Consider the following 14762-nt stretch of genomic DNA (forward strand, 5'->3'; position numbering starts at 1 on the left):
GCCTGCTTCTTGGGAGAAAAGCAATGACAAACCTAGCCAGCATCTTAAAAAGCAGAGACATCACCTTGCCAACAAAGGTCCGTATAGTTAAAGCCATGGTTTTCCCAGTTGTGATGTATGGAAGTGAGAGCTGGACCATATAGAAGGCTGATTGCCGAAGAATTGATGCTTTTGAATTCTGGTGCTGGAGGAGACTCTTGAGAGTCCCATAGACTCTCCATTCTGAAGGAACTCAGCCCTGAGTGCTCACTGGAAGGACAGATTGTGAAGCTGAGGCTCCAATACTTTGGCCACCTCATGAGAAGAGAAGACTCCCTGGAAAAGACCCTGATGTTGGGAAAGATGGAGGGCACAAGGAGAAGGGGACGACAGAGGACGAGATGGTGGGACAGTGTTCTCGAAGCTACCAGCATGAGTTTGACCAAACTGCGGGAGGCAGTGGAAGACAGGAGTGCCTGGTGTGCTCTGGTCCAGGGGGTCACGAAGAGCTGGACACGACTAAACAACAACAACAACATGCATGCTTGTTGAGGAGCCTGAATAAGCTGCAGATCCCTGTTGAGAATGCAGAGATATACGAGGGGCTGCTGCTTGCCAGCCCCACCTACCCCCTCTCCCTTGCAAGACCCCAAACCCCCTTGCCAAATGCCTACCCTTTGCATCTCGCCCAGACACCGCAATTTTCAGCCACGCAAAGAAAATCCAGGTATCCTGCTACGCAGAGAACTTGACACCTATGTGCTGCCTACACTCCTGAAGGCACTTTACGTCTGAATACCAGTCTCTGGGAATCCGGCCGCTACTGTATTATGACCGACGACTAAGAGCCAAACCTGCAACACTAAACAGGAAGCTGCATAGACACAGCACACCTGGTATCCTCAACTGGTGTTACAGGGCTTTTGCCCTGCTATTTGAACAGGTTTAAACAGATCAGAGCATCTACAAGGCTGCATCCCATTTGGCTCAGGTGTTGAGTCAAATGCAGGTCTACCTAGTCTAAACCGAAAACTCACACGCCTCTGGACAAGCGTACAGCCAGGTGCTATTTTAAGAAGACACACTTTCTCCGTGACGTATTGGACAGCCGTTATTTTTAAACCCTCACGTTCCCATACGATTATCATTTTCTGTCGCCATAGGAACCTTGCTGCAAAGGTTTAAATATAGCATCTTCCCCCCCTTCCACCCCCCAGGGATATACAATTCTTCGCTGCTCCTTTTCTTATTTGGTTTGTAAAGGAGGGAATTAAACTTCTCATAACGAAAGACATTACTGCCTGCAATGTAGCAGGTGAGGCTGGGGTAAAGAATGCTATATAATATAATAAATCCCACTGCACAGATCGAGATGAGTTTCTTGTTTGAGACATCCACTGACTGCAGATGCGGCAGAGCTTATGGCAGGGCTAACCAACACAATGTTCTTCAGATGCTGGGGACTACAGCTCCCATCAGCCCCAGCCAGCAGGGCCAGTGGTCAGGGAGGGATGGGAGTTGTAGTCCATTTGGAGGGCATTTCATTGGCTACCAATAGCCCATGGTCCCAAGACTTGCAGAAGAAAAATCCTGCTACATATTGCACTGCGGTTATCGACCTTATCCAACGGTTGAGAAAAGATAAATACGCTGATGTATTTGTTTAAGCATCATGGAGCTGAGAAGTAAAAGGCGATAGTTAGAAAGGCCACAGAGAATATATATGAAATCCAATATTTCAAAGAAGGAAGAAACAACTAGAAGCAGGGCTTAATATCCACCAGGAGCAAAGCAGTGGCACTAAAGGGAAAAATATGCAAAGTAATTTGATAAAGGAAAAAGGATTCGGGATATTAAAGAGAGATTGTTCTTTTAAAGGATCAGTATAGTGAGTTCTGAACCAAACACCGCTCAACTTCTGCTATGCAGTAATAATTTTTGCAGAAGCAACAGTACCTGAGAAGTTCAACAAACTAGGTAATGTGATATCTTTTTCTCTCTCTTTTGCTTTAGTGCTGCATTTATTTTCATTAAATGGATTTTGTACCCATTTGTAAAAAAAATAAAAATCAGTCTGACTTTCACATTTATTCATTAGCCCCATGGTGGGGGACTTCTGACTGCTAATGTAATTAGGCTAAGTGGAGTCCTAATAGGACCCATGACACCAGTTTCCCCCAAACCACACCCTCCTGCCCAATACCTGATGTCGTATGTGACAGTTCCTGTATCGCATGGGAACTCCCTAGTGCAGCCAGTGGGCTTGCTCTCAGCACCGATCAGCTGATGAACACTGAGGGAGAGTCCCTTTGAAGTGTGTTTGCTCTGCCCATCAGCTGATTGGTGCTGTGACCTGTACCAGTTAATTATGCACTTAAACAGTTTGCATATCTTTGCTTATCTTCCATAATTCTGCTTTTGCCAGTCAAGGAGGGAGTAGCGAAATATGAAGCCCTTTTGCACGACCAGCTGCTGGAATTTTTTAGAGAAAATTCTTCTGCGGTTTTACTAAATATTACCCATACACTTTGAAGCTTACCTTCTCAGTCTTAAGGACTTGAATGTTGATGTTTTAAAAAAGGAAGGAAGAAACAAACGAACGAACGAATGAACTCAGGCTGTTACCAACTGATTTTAATGCCAATTACTGCAATTGTGTCATGCTATCATGGGTATACAGAACACAGACCATTCTACCCTTAAAAAAACCAAGTATGCATCATAGTAACATTATTTAATGAATAAGAATGGGATTCTGAATTGTTACACCTCTCCTTCTGCTCTGAAAATGCACATTGGCTTAACTTGACCAGCCACTGGGGTTTCACACTCACACTCACAAACACACACGTATCGTACCTTCTCTGTGTCGATCCCTTTGGACATTGACCAGGTGGAGACGATATAATCCATGACTCGTTCGCTAAGGCCTTTGGGGACTTGGTACAACTTTAAGAAATCTCTCACATTGTTCAGCATCTCATGGTAGCGGTTGGTGTTGGCGTACATCTGTTGGAAAATTGTGGTGACGTTCCCAAAAATAGTTGCATAAAGGAGAGCTGGAAAAGAGCAAGAAGCAGAATTAGAAGCGCTAAGCGGTCGGCGTTCACGTAACATGCCCAAGCCGTGCTCCTTGTTTCACCGGATGCACTGAGCAGCAAAGCTCCATCTATGCCAGTCACGCCCGCCATCTTGGCCTCCCAGAGAGCTGTGCCTCTGGAACCATGTGGGGCTTTTGGAAACATGGTGTCAGGGAACTGACATCGGAGCCAGAGGCGGAGGGAAGGCTCCAGAGGGATCCCGGAGAGGGTCCCAGTAGGGAGAGAGGCAGCCCATCTGCTGGGGAAAGAAATCAGCGCAACACCAGTGGAGATGGGGGGCAGATGGGGGAATCGGAGAGGAGGCTCCAGGACTCCTCGCCGGAGACCAGCGGGGAGAGCACGGGTCCTCCGCTGCCCACACCCTCCCTGCGCAGAAGACTTCCGCGCAGGGAGAGTAGGAGGAGACTCGGCGTCAAAGAACTTCTTTGCTGGAAGAAGTTCAAGAAACGCCCACTGACGGATTCTGCCAGCAATTGAGACAGCCACGGGTGAGAGGCTGTCCAGACAGAAAGGGTTCAACCAGGTAACTTAGCCAGGAGTGGCGGCAACTTACGCACGAGCAACCCCTAGAACCATTACACATGGGTTGGCAGGTATGACTGTGTGGGCCTTTGCTTTACACTATGCCCCACACTGTCAACAAAAGTTAAAAGGAAAAACACTGTGATTGTGATGGCCAATGTGACTACGCTCTGCCTCCATGGCCAGAGGCAAAGATGCTTCTGAATGCCAGCTGCTGGAAGCCACAGTGGGGCAGACTGCTCTTGAGCTCAAATTCTGCTTGAAGGTTTCCCATTCCCAGTGCCCATTTTGCCACTGTGAGAACAGGAGGCTGGGCCACATGGGCCATTGGTCTGATCCAGCAAGGATCCTCTTATGTTCTTATGACTGCCATCACCATGAAACCACCTGGCAAAGGGGAGGAGAGGGGAAGGCTTTCAGGGAGGTGCATAGGCACCTAAATGTTAGGATTTTTATCTATCCGAGCTGCTCCAGCAGCGGTACTATGTTTTGTGTACATCATGTCAGTGTCTGAGTGAGCATGAGACAGGAAGTCTGAGTACTGTTGGAAGTTAGTTGGAAGCTAGTTTTACTTCTGTTTGTGTCGCAGTTCTGTACAGGTGTTCAGAGAGCACACACGTACTGATGGAGTCTCTGTATTATAAGCCTGTAAATAATGTAGTTTAGAACCATGATTGAGTCTTCCTTCTGCTAGGATATGCCAGAAGACTAGCATGCTCTTCTCAGGAGAGAAGGGTCGCTTATTACTGGTCTCTCTGGACTGAGGGAGATTTACAGCCAGAGGGGACCCCTGGATAGACACTTGGGGTGTTGGCAGCCTTCCCAGGGTGTGTTTCCAACACAAAATTCTAATTTTTTGAGCAGGAGCAACCTCCCCTCACAGCAATCTCCCCTCCCCAAATCACGCACACAAACAAAGCACATTGCAACCAACCATGCTGGGGACCCTCTGATCTCCCTGCTGGGAGCCCGAGGGGCCCTCCCCTGCCTCTCTCCACCTGGCTTGGGGGGGCCCTGACAGGCTCCAGAAAGGACTGTTGCTGCTGTTGCTCGACAGAGAGGGCTCCTTTTTAAAATTGTTTTTATTTTTTATCTATGCCATTTTAAATTGTAATTGATATTAATGTTGTATTTTTAGTTTTAGATTTTATGATTTATGTGGAAATTGTTTTCCATTTGGTTGTGTACCTTTTGACGCGGGTGGTGCTGTGGGTTAAATCACAGGGATGCGGGTGGTGCTGTGGGTTAAACCACAGAGCCTAGGGCTTGCCAATCAGAAGGTCAGCGGTTCGAATCCCCGCGATGGGGTGAGCTCCCATTGCTCAGTCCCTGCTCCTGCCCACCTAGCAGTTCAAAAGCATGAGGTGCAAGTAGATAAATAGGTACCGCACCAGCGGGAAGGTAAACAGTGTTTCTGTGTGCTGCTCTGGTTTGCCAGAAGTGGCTTAGTCATGCTGGCCACATGACCTGGAAGCTATACGCCAGCTCCCTCGGCCAGTAAAGCGAGATGAGAGCCGCAACCCCAGAGTTGTCCGCAACTGGACCTAACGGTCAGGGGTCCCTTTACCTTTACCTATGATGGTAATTATGTAAATCTTGTTGTGTTGTAAGCTGCCTTGAGCATTGTTTTAACTATGGAAAGGCGGTGTAATGGTTCTAAGGGGGCTGCTCGTGCATAAGTTGCCGCCACTCCTGGCTAGGTTACCTGGTTGAACCCTTTCTCTCTGGACAGCCTTGCATGCGTGGCTGTCTCAGTCGCTGGCAGTATCCGTCAGTGGGCGTTTCTTAAACTTCTTCCAGCAAAAAAGTTCTTTGACGCCAAGTCTCCTCCTACTCTCCCTGCGCGGAAGTCTTCTGCGCAGGGAGGGTGTGGGCAGCGGAGGACCCGTGCTCTCCCCACTAGTCTCCGGTGAAGAGTCCTGGAGCCTTTTCTCCGACTCCCCCATCTGCCCCCCTTCACCCCTGGTGTTACGTTGATTTCCTTCCCCAGCAGATGGGCTGCCTCTCTCCCTGCTGGGACCCTCTCCAGCATCGCTCTGGAGCCTTCCCTCCGCCTCTGGCTCTGATGGCAGTTCCCTGACAGGCGGCATACAAATAAAATGATGCTGATTATCTCTTGCCCTCCACCAGCAAAATCAACCCATGTGACACTAACACAAACGCTTGGCTCATATATTACAAAAAAGAATGAAAGTTTATTGTCCTCCCCCATGCCTGTTTCCTCCCTTTGTCTCTCCAGTTATCTTCCCCCACCAACTCCATGCTACCCACATCAAAAAATTCTCAAACTGAATATAACTGACCTGCATGAAGGACTCTATGATTTGAAAACATAGACACTGAATGTACTCTTGTTGCTCATGAAAATATTTTAATAAAAACATAAAAAACAGCAACCAGGTGACCTATCCCCCCTCAGAAGCGAAAGACAACATGTCTCAACGTGTAGTGGACAAACTGGTGCCATGTGAAAGGTTTAATCATCTGAGCCATTACAGATACACCTGACTGCTGAGACGTATTGGGAACCACCATGCAAAGACTTTCAGTCATTTCTAAAACCTGCAGCTGTAATTCCACTGGAATTGTTGGAAGTGTCAAGCAAATGTCACTAAAATTAATGGAAAATGTTTAGGGCTGAACAACATGATGGTGGAACATTATTTTCCCTGAAAGGGTGTGGGGGGTGGTTATGAGGGAGCATGCATATATAAACTGCTATTTTTGAATTAGCTTTGCTTGAAAGTGGGCACTCTGGCTGGTACATAGCGACGTGTGTTAAACTCTGTTTATTTAAAATGCTGCCTGCCTGTTATAAAAGCTGCCCTATTTTTCCATCTCCCGGCGTTGATCAGATTTCTGCAGACCTGAATGCGCTGTAATTTTCAAGTCACAGCAGAAAATCCACTACAATCCTGGCCCAAAGACCTGCAGGCATCCCAATGAAATAATCAGGACTCGCTCCCAAGGGTGCAAAGGCGAAGATGCAACACGTTTATTTGATTTGTATTTCATTTTTCATTGAGTCCAGTTTTATGTTGTTGTTGTTGTTTAGTCGTTTAGTCGTGTCCGACTCTTCGTGACCCCATGGACCAGAGCACGTCAGGCACTCCTGTCTTCCATTGCCTCCCGCAGTTTGGTCAAACTCATGTTTGTAGCTTCGAGAACACTGTCCAACCATCTCATCCTCTGTCGTCCCCTTCTCCTTGCGCCCTCCATCTTTCCCAACATCAGGGTCTTTTCTCTTCTCATGAGGTGGCCAAAGTATTGGAGCCTCAGCTTCAGGATCTGTCCTTCCAGTGAGCACTCAGGGCTGATTTCCTTTAGAATGGATAGGTTTGATCTTCTTGCAGTCCATGGGACTCTCAAGAGTCTCCTCCAGCACCATAATTCAAAACTGACTTTGAATTATGGTGCCAGTTTTATAGGAACATCTAAACACTGGGCTCTGTTTCATGGCAAGTCTGACCTAAGGTCCATCAACCTTGATATTGTCTACTCTGATGGCAGCAGCTCTTTGGGGCTACAGGCAAGGGGATATTCCCAGTCTTACTTGGATAAGCCTGGGATTGAACCTGGGACATTCTGTATGCAGAGCAGATGCTCTGGCACTGAGCCACATCCCTTCCCCCATGTCCCCAAGTTCTTTTCACCCAAAATTATCAGCATCCACAGCTATAGCAGCTGCAACTGTTGGGATTTTTGCCTACATGCTATCTGTTGCAGCTTCCCACAGTAGCAATTAAGGAGTTGGCTGAAGGCCAAGAAGACTGAGCAGAGGGAGTTATTCCGCCTAGAGATATGCGACCTTGGATACAACTCTGCTATTGGTCAAGGTCACCCACATGGGCCTGATGACTCATGACCTTCCTGTGGTTGGTTGGTTGGTTGGTTGGTCAGTGTTGTTCTGAGAGTTCATTGGAGTTTGTTCAGAGAGAGTTAAGATCCGTGTCTGTATCCTGTATATAGTAACTTGTGAGTCTGCTGCAAATAATAAACCTATAAGTAACCAAGTTACTAGTAGCAGTGTCTTGTTCCTGCTTCATCCTGCCAGCTTGCAACTTGTGACGCAGCAGCTAAAAAAGCCAATGCAATTCTGGGCTGCATCAATAGGAGTATAGCATCTAGATCAAGGGAAGTAATAGTGCCACTGCATTCTGCTCTGGTCAGACCTCACCTGGAGTACTGTGTCCAGTTCTGGGCACCACAATTCAAGGACACTGACAAACTGGAACGTGTCCAGAGCAGGGCAACCAAAATGGTCAAAGGCCTAGAAACGATGCCCTATGAGGAACAGCTAAGGGAGCTGGGCATGTTTAGCCTGGAGAAGAGGAGGTTAAGGGGTGATATGATAGCCATGTTCAAATATATAAAAGGATGTCACATAGAGGAGGGAGAAAGGTTGTTTTCTGCTGCTCCAGAGAAGCGGACACAGAGCAATGGATCCAAACTACAAGAAAGAAAATTCCACCTAAACATTAGGAAGAACTTCCTGACAGTAAGAGCTGTTCGACAGTGGAATTTCCTGCCAAGGAGTGTGGTGGAGTCTCCTTCTTTGGAGGTCTTTAAGCAGAGGCTTGACAACCATATGTCAGGAGTGCTCTGATGGCGTTTCCTGCTTGGCAGGGGGTTGGACTCGATGGCCCTTGTGGTCTCTTCCAACTCTATGTTTCTATGATTCTATGATTCTAACTGACTGCTTCTGGACAGTCGGCATATACTCTGCCATATTCAACAGGTTATGGCTGAGATCCTTCAACAGCAACAACACTGGGAAGGAGCCTTGGTGGAGCAGCAGGAGTGGCTATGGGCTCTTCTGATCCCTGAGGCCATTGTTGGCAGGTGCCCAGCCATGCTGATTTCTGATGCCAGCCCTTCCTCAAGGAAGCCTATAAGCAGAACATGAAAACCTAGAGCCCTTCCATTTGCCATGTCTATGGAGTTTCAGTTCAGATACAGTCATACCTTGGATCCCAAATGCCTTGAGACTCGAACGTTTTGGCTCCCAAACGCCGCAAACCCAGAAGTGAGTGTTCTGGTTTGTGAACATTTTTTGGAAGCCGAATGTCTTGACACGGCTTCTGCGGCTTCCGATTGGGCGCAGGAAGCTCCTGCAGCCAATTGGAAGCCGCGCCTTGGTTTTCGAACGTCTTCGGAAGTCGAACGAATTGATTCTGTTCGAGAACCAAGGTACGACTGTACCATGGCTAATAACCCTGGTCCCATAATGCAGGGGGCTATGCAGTCTCGCCGGTTGCGATGCTCACTGAAGTCATCACTTGGCCAGTGCTGATGTCCAGCAGCATGAATTGGGCTTCATTAGGGAGCGGAATGCCATGTCTGTGGGTTTTTTAAAATGCAGGCAAACCAACAACCCATGTTTTGCTAGATAGGAACATGATTGCAGCTGAAGCTCGCAGAGTTTTCCTGTAAACTTACTAGCGAAGACTCCGTGAAAGACATTCCCACTGTGCACTTCCTCTCTTCCTCTCCCTGCTCTGTCAGAAATGTGACAACATCTGCTACATTTTTAGCTAGACTTACTGTAAGTACAGTGGTACCTCTGATTAAGAACTTAATTCATTCTGGAGGTCCATTCTTAACCTGAAACTGTTCTTAACCTGAAGCACCACTTTAGCTAATGGGGCCTCCCGCTGCTGCTGCACCGCCAGAGCACGATTTCTGTTCTTATCCTGAAGCAAAGTTCTTAACCCGAGGTACTATTTCTGGGTTAGCGGAGTCTGTAACCTGAAGCGTTTGTAACCCGAGGTACCACTGTATCCCTTTTTTAACTGAACGGCCATTTTAAGCCAGCCTGATATCAGTTACTCTTCAGTAAGTACAGTGGGACCTCTGTTTACGAACTTAATCCATTCCGGAAGTCCGTTCTTAAACCGAAACCGTTCTTAAACCGAGGTGCACTTTCCCTAATGAGGCCTCCCGCTGCTGCTGCCCTTCCACCATTCGGATTCTGTTCTTAGACCAAGGTAAATTTCCCAAACCAGGACACTATTTCTGGTTTTGCGTAGTTTGTAAACCAAATTGTTCTTAAACCGGACTGTTCTTAAACCGAGGTACTACTGTATTCTGAGTGACCGAATGTTATTTTTTACCTTTTATGATACAATAATCTTTATTGTGATTGTCCCATACAGAACAATGAAATTGAAAAAATCTACATCGGACATTCAAAAACCAACAAGCCTGCTGTCCCAGCTAACCCAACCTGGTTAGCCGCTTAAAAACTCTGATACCCCATTTTTAAGTACAATATATTCCCATGGAGACTCCTTACACTGCGTTTAAAACCAAAATCGCATTTGGATAGAAACTGTTTCTCAGGCGGCTAGTCCTAGTCTTTATAACCCTGTACCTTCTTCCAGAAGGCAGAAGCTGAAAGAGATCATTTCTGGGGTGCGCACTATCCTGCGCTATCTCTGCAGCTTTCTTATGGCACCCGGAAGCATAGATTTGATCATGCAAGACTGCTTGAGTGATTATTGTTTTAAGGGGAGAAAGGAGGGAAATACAAGGGCAATCCAGTCTGACTTAAAGCATCCTGGATTAAAAGGTAAAGGGACCCCTGACCATTAGGACCAGTCATGACCGACTCTGGGGTTGCGGCGCTCATCTCGCTTTATTGGCCGAGGGAGCCGGCGTTTGTCCACAGACAGCTTCCGGGTCGTGTGGCCAGCATGACTAAGCCGCTTCTGGCGAACCAGAGGAGCACATGGAAACACCGTTTACCTTCCCGCTGGAGCGGTACCTATTTATCTACTTGCACTTTGTGCTTTCGAACTGCTAGGTTGGCAGGAGCTGGGACTAAACAACGAGAGCTCACCCCATCGCAGGGATTCGAACCGCCAACCTTCTGATCGGCAAGTCCTGGGCTCTGTGGTTTAACCCACAGTGCCATCTGCGTCCCACTATCCTGGATTACGTAAAGGTTAAAACTAGCCTATCTAAGTAAGTTTCCCTTTAAGCTGCAAAGGGACAGCACTCTGCTGAGCTCATGAACGTGAGGAAGGATAATGCCTAATGAATGTATCCTTTCCTAGCATCTATTCACATCCCAACAATATCAAGGGAAGGAAAATCCAACTCTTGATCTTGCTCTCGGAGCAGGACGGTCTGGAAGGATGGTTCCAGCGCCACAAAGCTGTGTTTGTGTGCGTCCCCCTGGCTACACATGCTGCCGTCAGCACTTTTGCTCTGTTGGGCAGGGACCCAACAAGAAAACCCTATGAAGGCCGTTTTGTCAATTACCAAACAAAGCAGGCAGAGCATCCCTGGCTATTTTATTTTTTTAAAAAAAACTGATTCGTTGCTGTTTCAGCATTTCCTAGCAGTTCTAAATTGGCCTTTCAGGAAGGAAAAGAAGAACAACGTGTGCAGGAAACTATGTTTCCTCTGTAGTTTAGGGAGTGGGGAAGAGAGAACTGTGGTCCTCTTGAAGCAGGGATGGGGAACCTGCACCCTCCAGATATTGGACTACAACTCCCATCACCTCTGGCCTTTGACCATCCTGCCTATTGTCCTTCTAAGACTGTAGTTTCCTAAAGTGGGTGAAAACAACCCTGGAGTGTGTGTGTGATGATATTACCTGGAGGGCTCTAAGAGGCAAGTGGGCAGCAGGGGGGGCTGGAGGTGTACGTGACTATCAGACTTTAATTAAACTAAATATTTTAATTGAACTAAATAGTTTAATTTGGAATTTTGAATAGATCTGCAATTAATTGTTATTGTTTTGAATGTTGTTATCTTCCATCCCAGTAGTGATGTATGGAAGTGAGAGCTGGACCATCAAGAAGGCTGATCGCCGAAAAATTGGTGCTTTTGAATTCTGGTGCTGGAGGAGACTCTTGAGAGTCCCATGGACTGCAAGAAGATCAAACCTCTCCATTCTTAAGGAAATCAGCCCTGAGTGCTCACTGGAAGGACAGATCCTGAGGCTGAGGCTCCAGTACTTTGGCCACCTCATGAGAAGAGAAGACTCCCTGGAAAAGACCCTGATGTTTGGAAATATTGAGGGCACAAGGAGAAGGGGACGACAGAGGACGAGATGGTTGGACAGTGTTCTTAAAGCTACCAACATGAGTTTGACCAAGCAGTGGGAGGCAGTGGAAGACAGGAGTGCCTGGCGTGCTCTGGTCCATGGGGTCATGAAGAGTGGGACACGACTAAACGACTAAACAACAACAACAACAATCTTCCATTGTCTCTTGAGATGGACAAATGCCAACAAGAATGACACTATCTTGTGGGTCGTGCAAACAGCGTTCTTGATAGTTGTTTTTTATAGGGCAGGGCAGGGCAGGGGGAATTGGGGGTGAGTTTATGGAAGAAAGGGGAAGATGACCCCAAAACATTTGGGAACTGCTGGTCTAAGGGGTCATTTTCCTCTCCCTCGGAGTGACACTGCAATTTCCCAAGACCCACCTTTTCCATGGCATCAGGGGAGTGCCAACCTGGGAACAGGACACACAGCTATAATCTCCCCAGAGGCTTCCTTCACCAAGTTCTTTGCCTTCCCCAGTTTCTCCTGGTCAGCCACCTTAGCCTCAGGGGAACAAGCCTATCACCTAAGAGCCAGGAGCTCACCAAACTGAAGACACACCACGACTTCTGTCCAGCAGGAAGAGAGTCATACATGCGGCAATGTGCAACGCAATGGGAAGACTCCCCTCCCCTTGTTGCATGAGCTTTTGGAAACTCATCAATGATTCCTTCTCCTTACAGAACTCTGAACAAACTTCCCCAAACACAGAATGCTTACAAGATGAAGACAGCTTGTGGAGAGAAATTACCTGTGGCCTTATAGTGGGCAACAAATAAATAAATACTAGGGAGATCTGTCACATGAGCAACTGTCTGCTCATTCAATAAGGCTTCTTCTCTCCCAAGCTCCCTGTAGACCCCTGAGCCCTCCCAATTGTCAGGGGCAGCCCAGCCCACTCCACTGTCTGAGGCCAATCCAAATAACGTTTTTGCACCAGCCACTGGCCACGACAAATCTGAATCAAAAATAAATATAAGCAAAAGGGATGCAGCGCCACAAGTAATGGGCTCTATCTTAGAGTGCTAAGAGGAAGGCACACTTTGGCAAACCCTCACTGTGAGCAACTCCCACCCAGAAACCTATGTCCCCACTGTGGAAGGACGTTGGAACCAGAATTGGATCCAGAATCCACAGTCACTTACGAACTCACTGTTAAGACCTTGTTCATGGTTACGAGTGATAGAAGAAGGAGGAGGAGGAGGAGGAGGAGGAGGAGGAGGAGGAGGAGGAGGTCTCTGTTTAGATCTCTGCGTCTCCCTTTCTGATTTTTTTTGCTGGCAAAGCAAAAACGGTGACTTTATGTTAAGGTTCCCAGACGTCCCTGTTTCCCAGGGACAGTCCCCAGATTTACAAATCAGTCTCTTCACAAAATCCATTGAAGTTGAAAAGTGTCCCTGGATTCATTGAAAAAAATCTGGTAACCTTATTTTATGAGTCACTGAACCATTTACATCACTAAGAAGCCATAGGACCTTCTCTGCTGGCGAGAGACATCTTTCCTGTATGGATAGTAAGGCGAGAAATCACCTCCTGGGTCCAATGTATAGTGAGCAATATAGGAAATACTGCAAGATGCCTTCCACCTGCGGTTGCCCACATATACAGAGGCTGTCTTTATATGGTACCCTGTTATATCATCCGTCTAGGATGGTGGAGGGCATAACTTGAAAACGCAGCTCAGTAAAAGTGAATCTAAGTGATGCTGGCCGGAGATTTCATAGGTAACTGACTCTAAAATGGACCGTTTTTAGAAGGGGAACCAAGGAACTGAGGCTAAATGCCGCCCCACTGCTGAGATCTCATGGAACTCTTGCGAGATCTCACAAGATCTCACTGGCAGATGCTGCTTCTCCTCGCTTCTCTGGCAGTCCCACCCTGTGGGATTTCACCACCCAAGGCAGCTGCCTCATTCTGCCTCGTGGGTGAGGCGGCCCTGCCATCTGTGCTTCAAAGGGTAGAGCAGCCTTCTGGAGAAGATTTGGGGTGTCCCCAGGGGGCTGCATGGGGGGGGGGAGGAAGTGGAGGTTCTGTAGCACAAGCAGAAATCTGCTCTGCTGGGGGGGGGCAACAACTGGATCTCACCCATAATGCAATGAGACTCATTAGGACCCGAAACACACACACATACACACACACACACACCCCGTTTGTGGAAGTTGTGAGAAATCACTTTGTTTTCTCCAACATGCCTCCTTACCGCAAATTAATCAGGAAATTGCCATTAGGTGGTTATTGTCGCTTTCTCCTAAGATACGTGCTGCTGTATTGCATTAGGCAACTATTCTGAATAAAATAATGAGCTGAGTCTTTCTGAGGTTGAAAGTATGCATGGAATACTTAGCAGAGTTAGCTAAATAGCCTTCAGTAGCAAGGATATCATCATAACACTCAAAGAACTCCCCGACTTTACGCTCTGGAAACTCCACAATTTATGCTCCAAATTGCCTCTATTAAAAATAAGCAAAATAGCACCAGGTTAATAATATCCTCTAATGGGCAAAGTGTTTCGACAGAGGTGTTTTTTAATGGAGATTTATACAGAAGAACTAAATGCTCTCCACGGTGCTTCCTAGCAGCACTAAAAACTGGGATTGGCCCAAGACACACACACCTAACCAAACAAAAAAGAGGAAAAGCATAGAGCACTGACTTCCTATAGTTTTCCAAGCAGAATTGAAGATCTTTCTTAATACTGGCACGCAGTGTCCTAAATGGGAAGCATATTGCAACATTTACAATGCATTAGCATGCAGTGCTTCCTGGATTCCTATTAAGTGAGGTGAGAACAATTTAAGGGGAAACAGCAGATGGAGCTCAGAATCTCTCCAGGAGGGCTGGCAGGGGGGCTGTGGCTCAGTGGAAGAGCATCTCATACCCTCCAATGTTCCTCAGATGAAAATAGGGACATTTATCATTCCCCCCACCCAGGTGACCCTCCTCAGTCCTCCATTTTTGTGCCCCCAAGCATTTACCATCAAGGATCTGGAAACCAAGCCATATGAGGAACGGTTGAAGGAGCTGGGTATCATATCATTTCCGAGCACAATTTAAAGTGTGGGTGCTGACCTTAAAAGCCCTAAACGGCCTCAGTCCTGTATACC

General features: G+C 47.2%; 2 protein-coding genes across 2 annotated transcripts in view; one reads left to right on the forward strand and one right to left on the reverse strand.

Annotated features, from left to right (window-relative positions):
- The window catches only part of HIF1A (hypoxia inducible factor 1 subunit alpha), a 641105-nt gene that overhangs the window by 499936 nt on the left and 126407 nt on the right, over positions 1-14762 (forward strand). The window lies entirely within an intron of this gene.
- Positions 1-14762, reverse strand: part of KCNH5 (potassium voltage-gated channel subfamily H member 5) — a 188225-nt gene that overhangs the window by 63079 nt on the left and 110384 nt on the right. The window contains exon 8 of the mRNA XM_083732341.1: positions 2839-3038. Coding sequence (XP_083588467.1) covers positions 2839-3038 — 200 coding nt within the window. The remainder of the gene's footprint in view (positions 1-2838; positions 3039-14762) is intronic.

Source organism: Podarcis gaigeae, assembly GCF_964106915.1.
Source record: "Podarcis gaigeae genome assembly, chromosome: 1".
In the NCBI taxonomy this organism is placed as follows: domain Eukaryota; kingdom Metazoa; phylum Chordata; class Lepidosauria; order Squamata; family Lacertidae; genus Podarcis; species Podarcis gaigeae.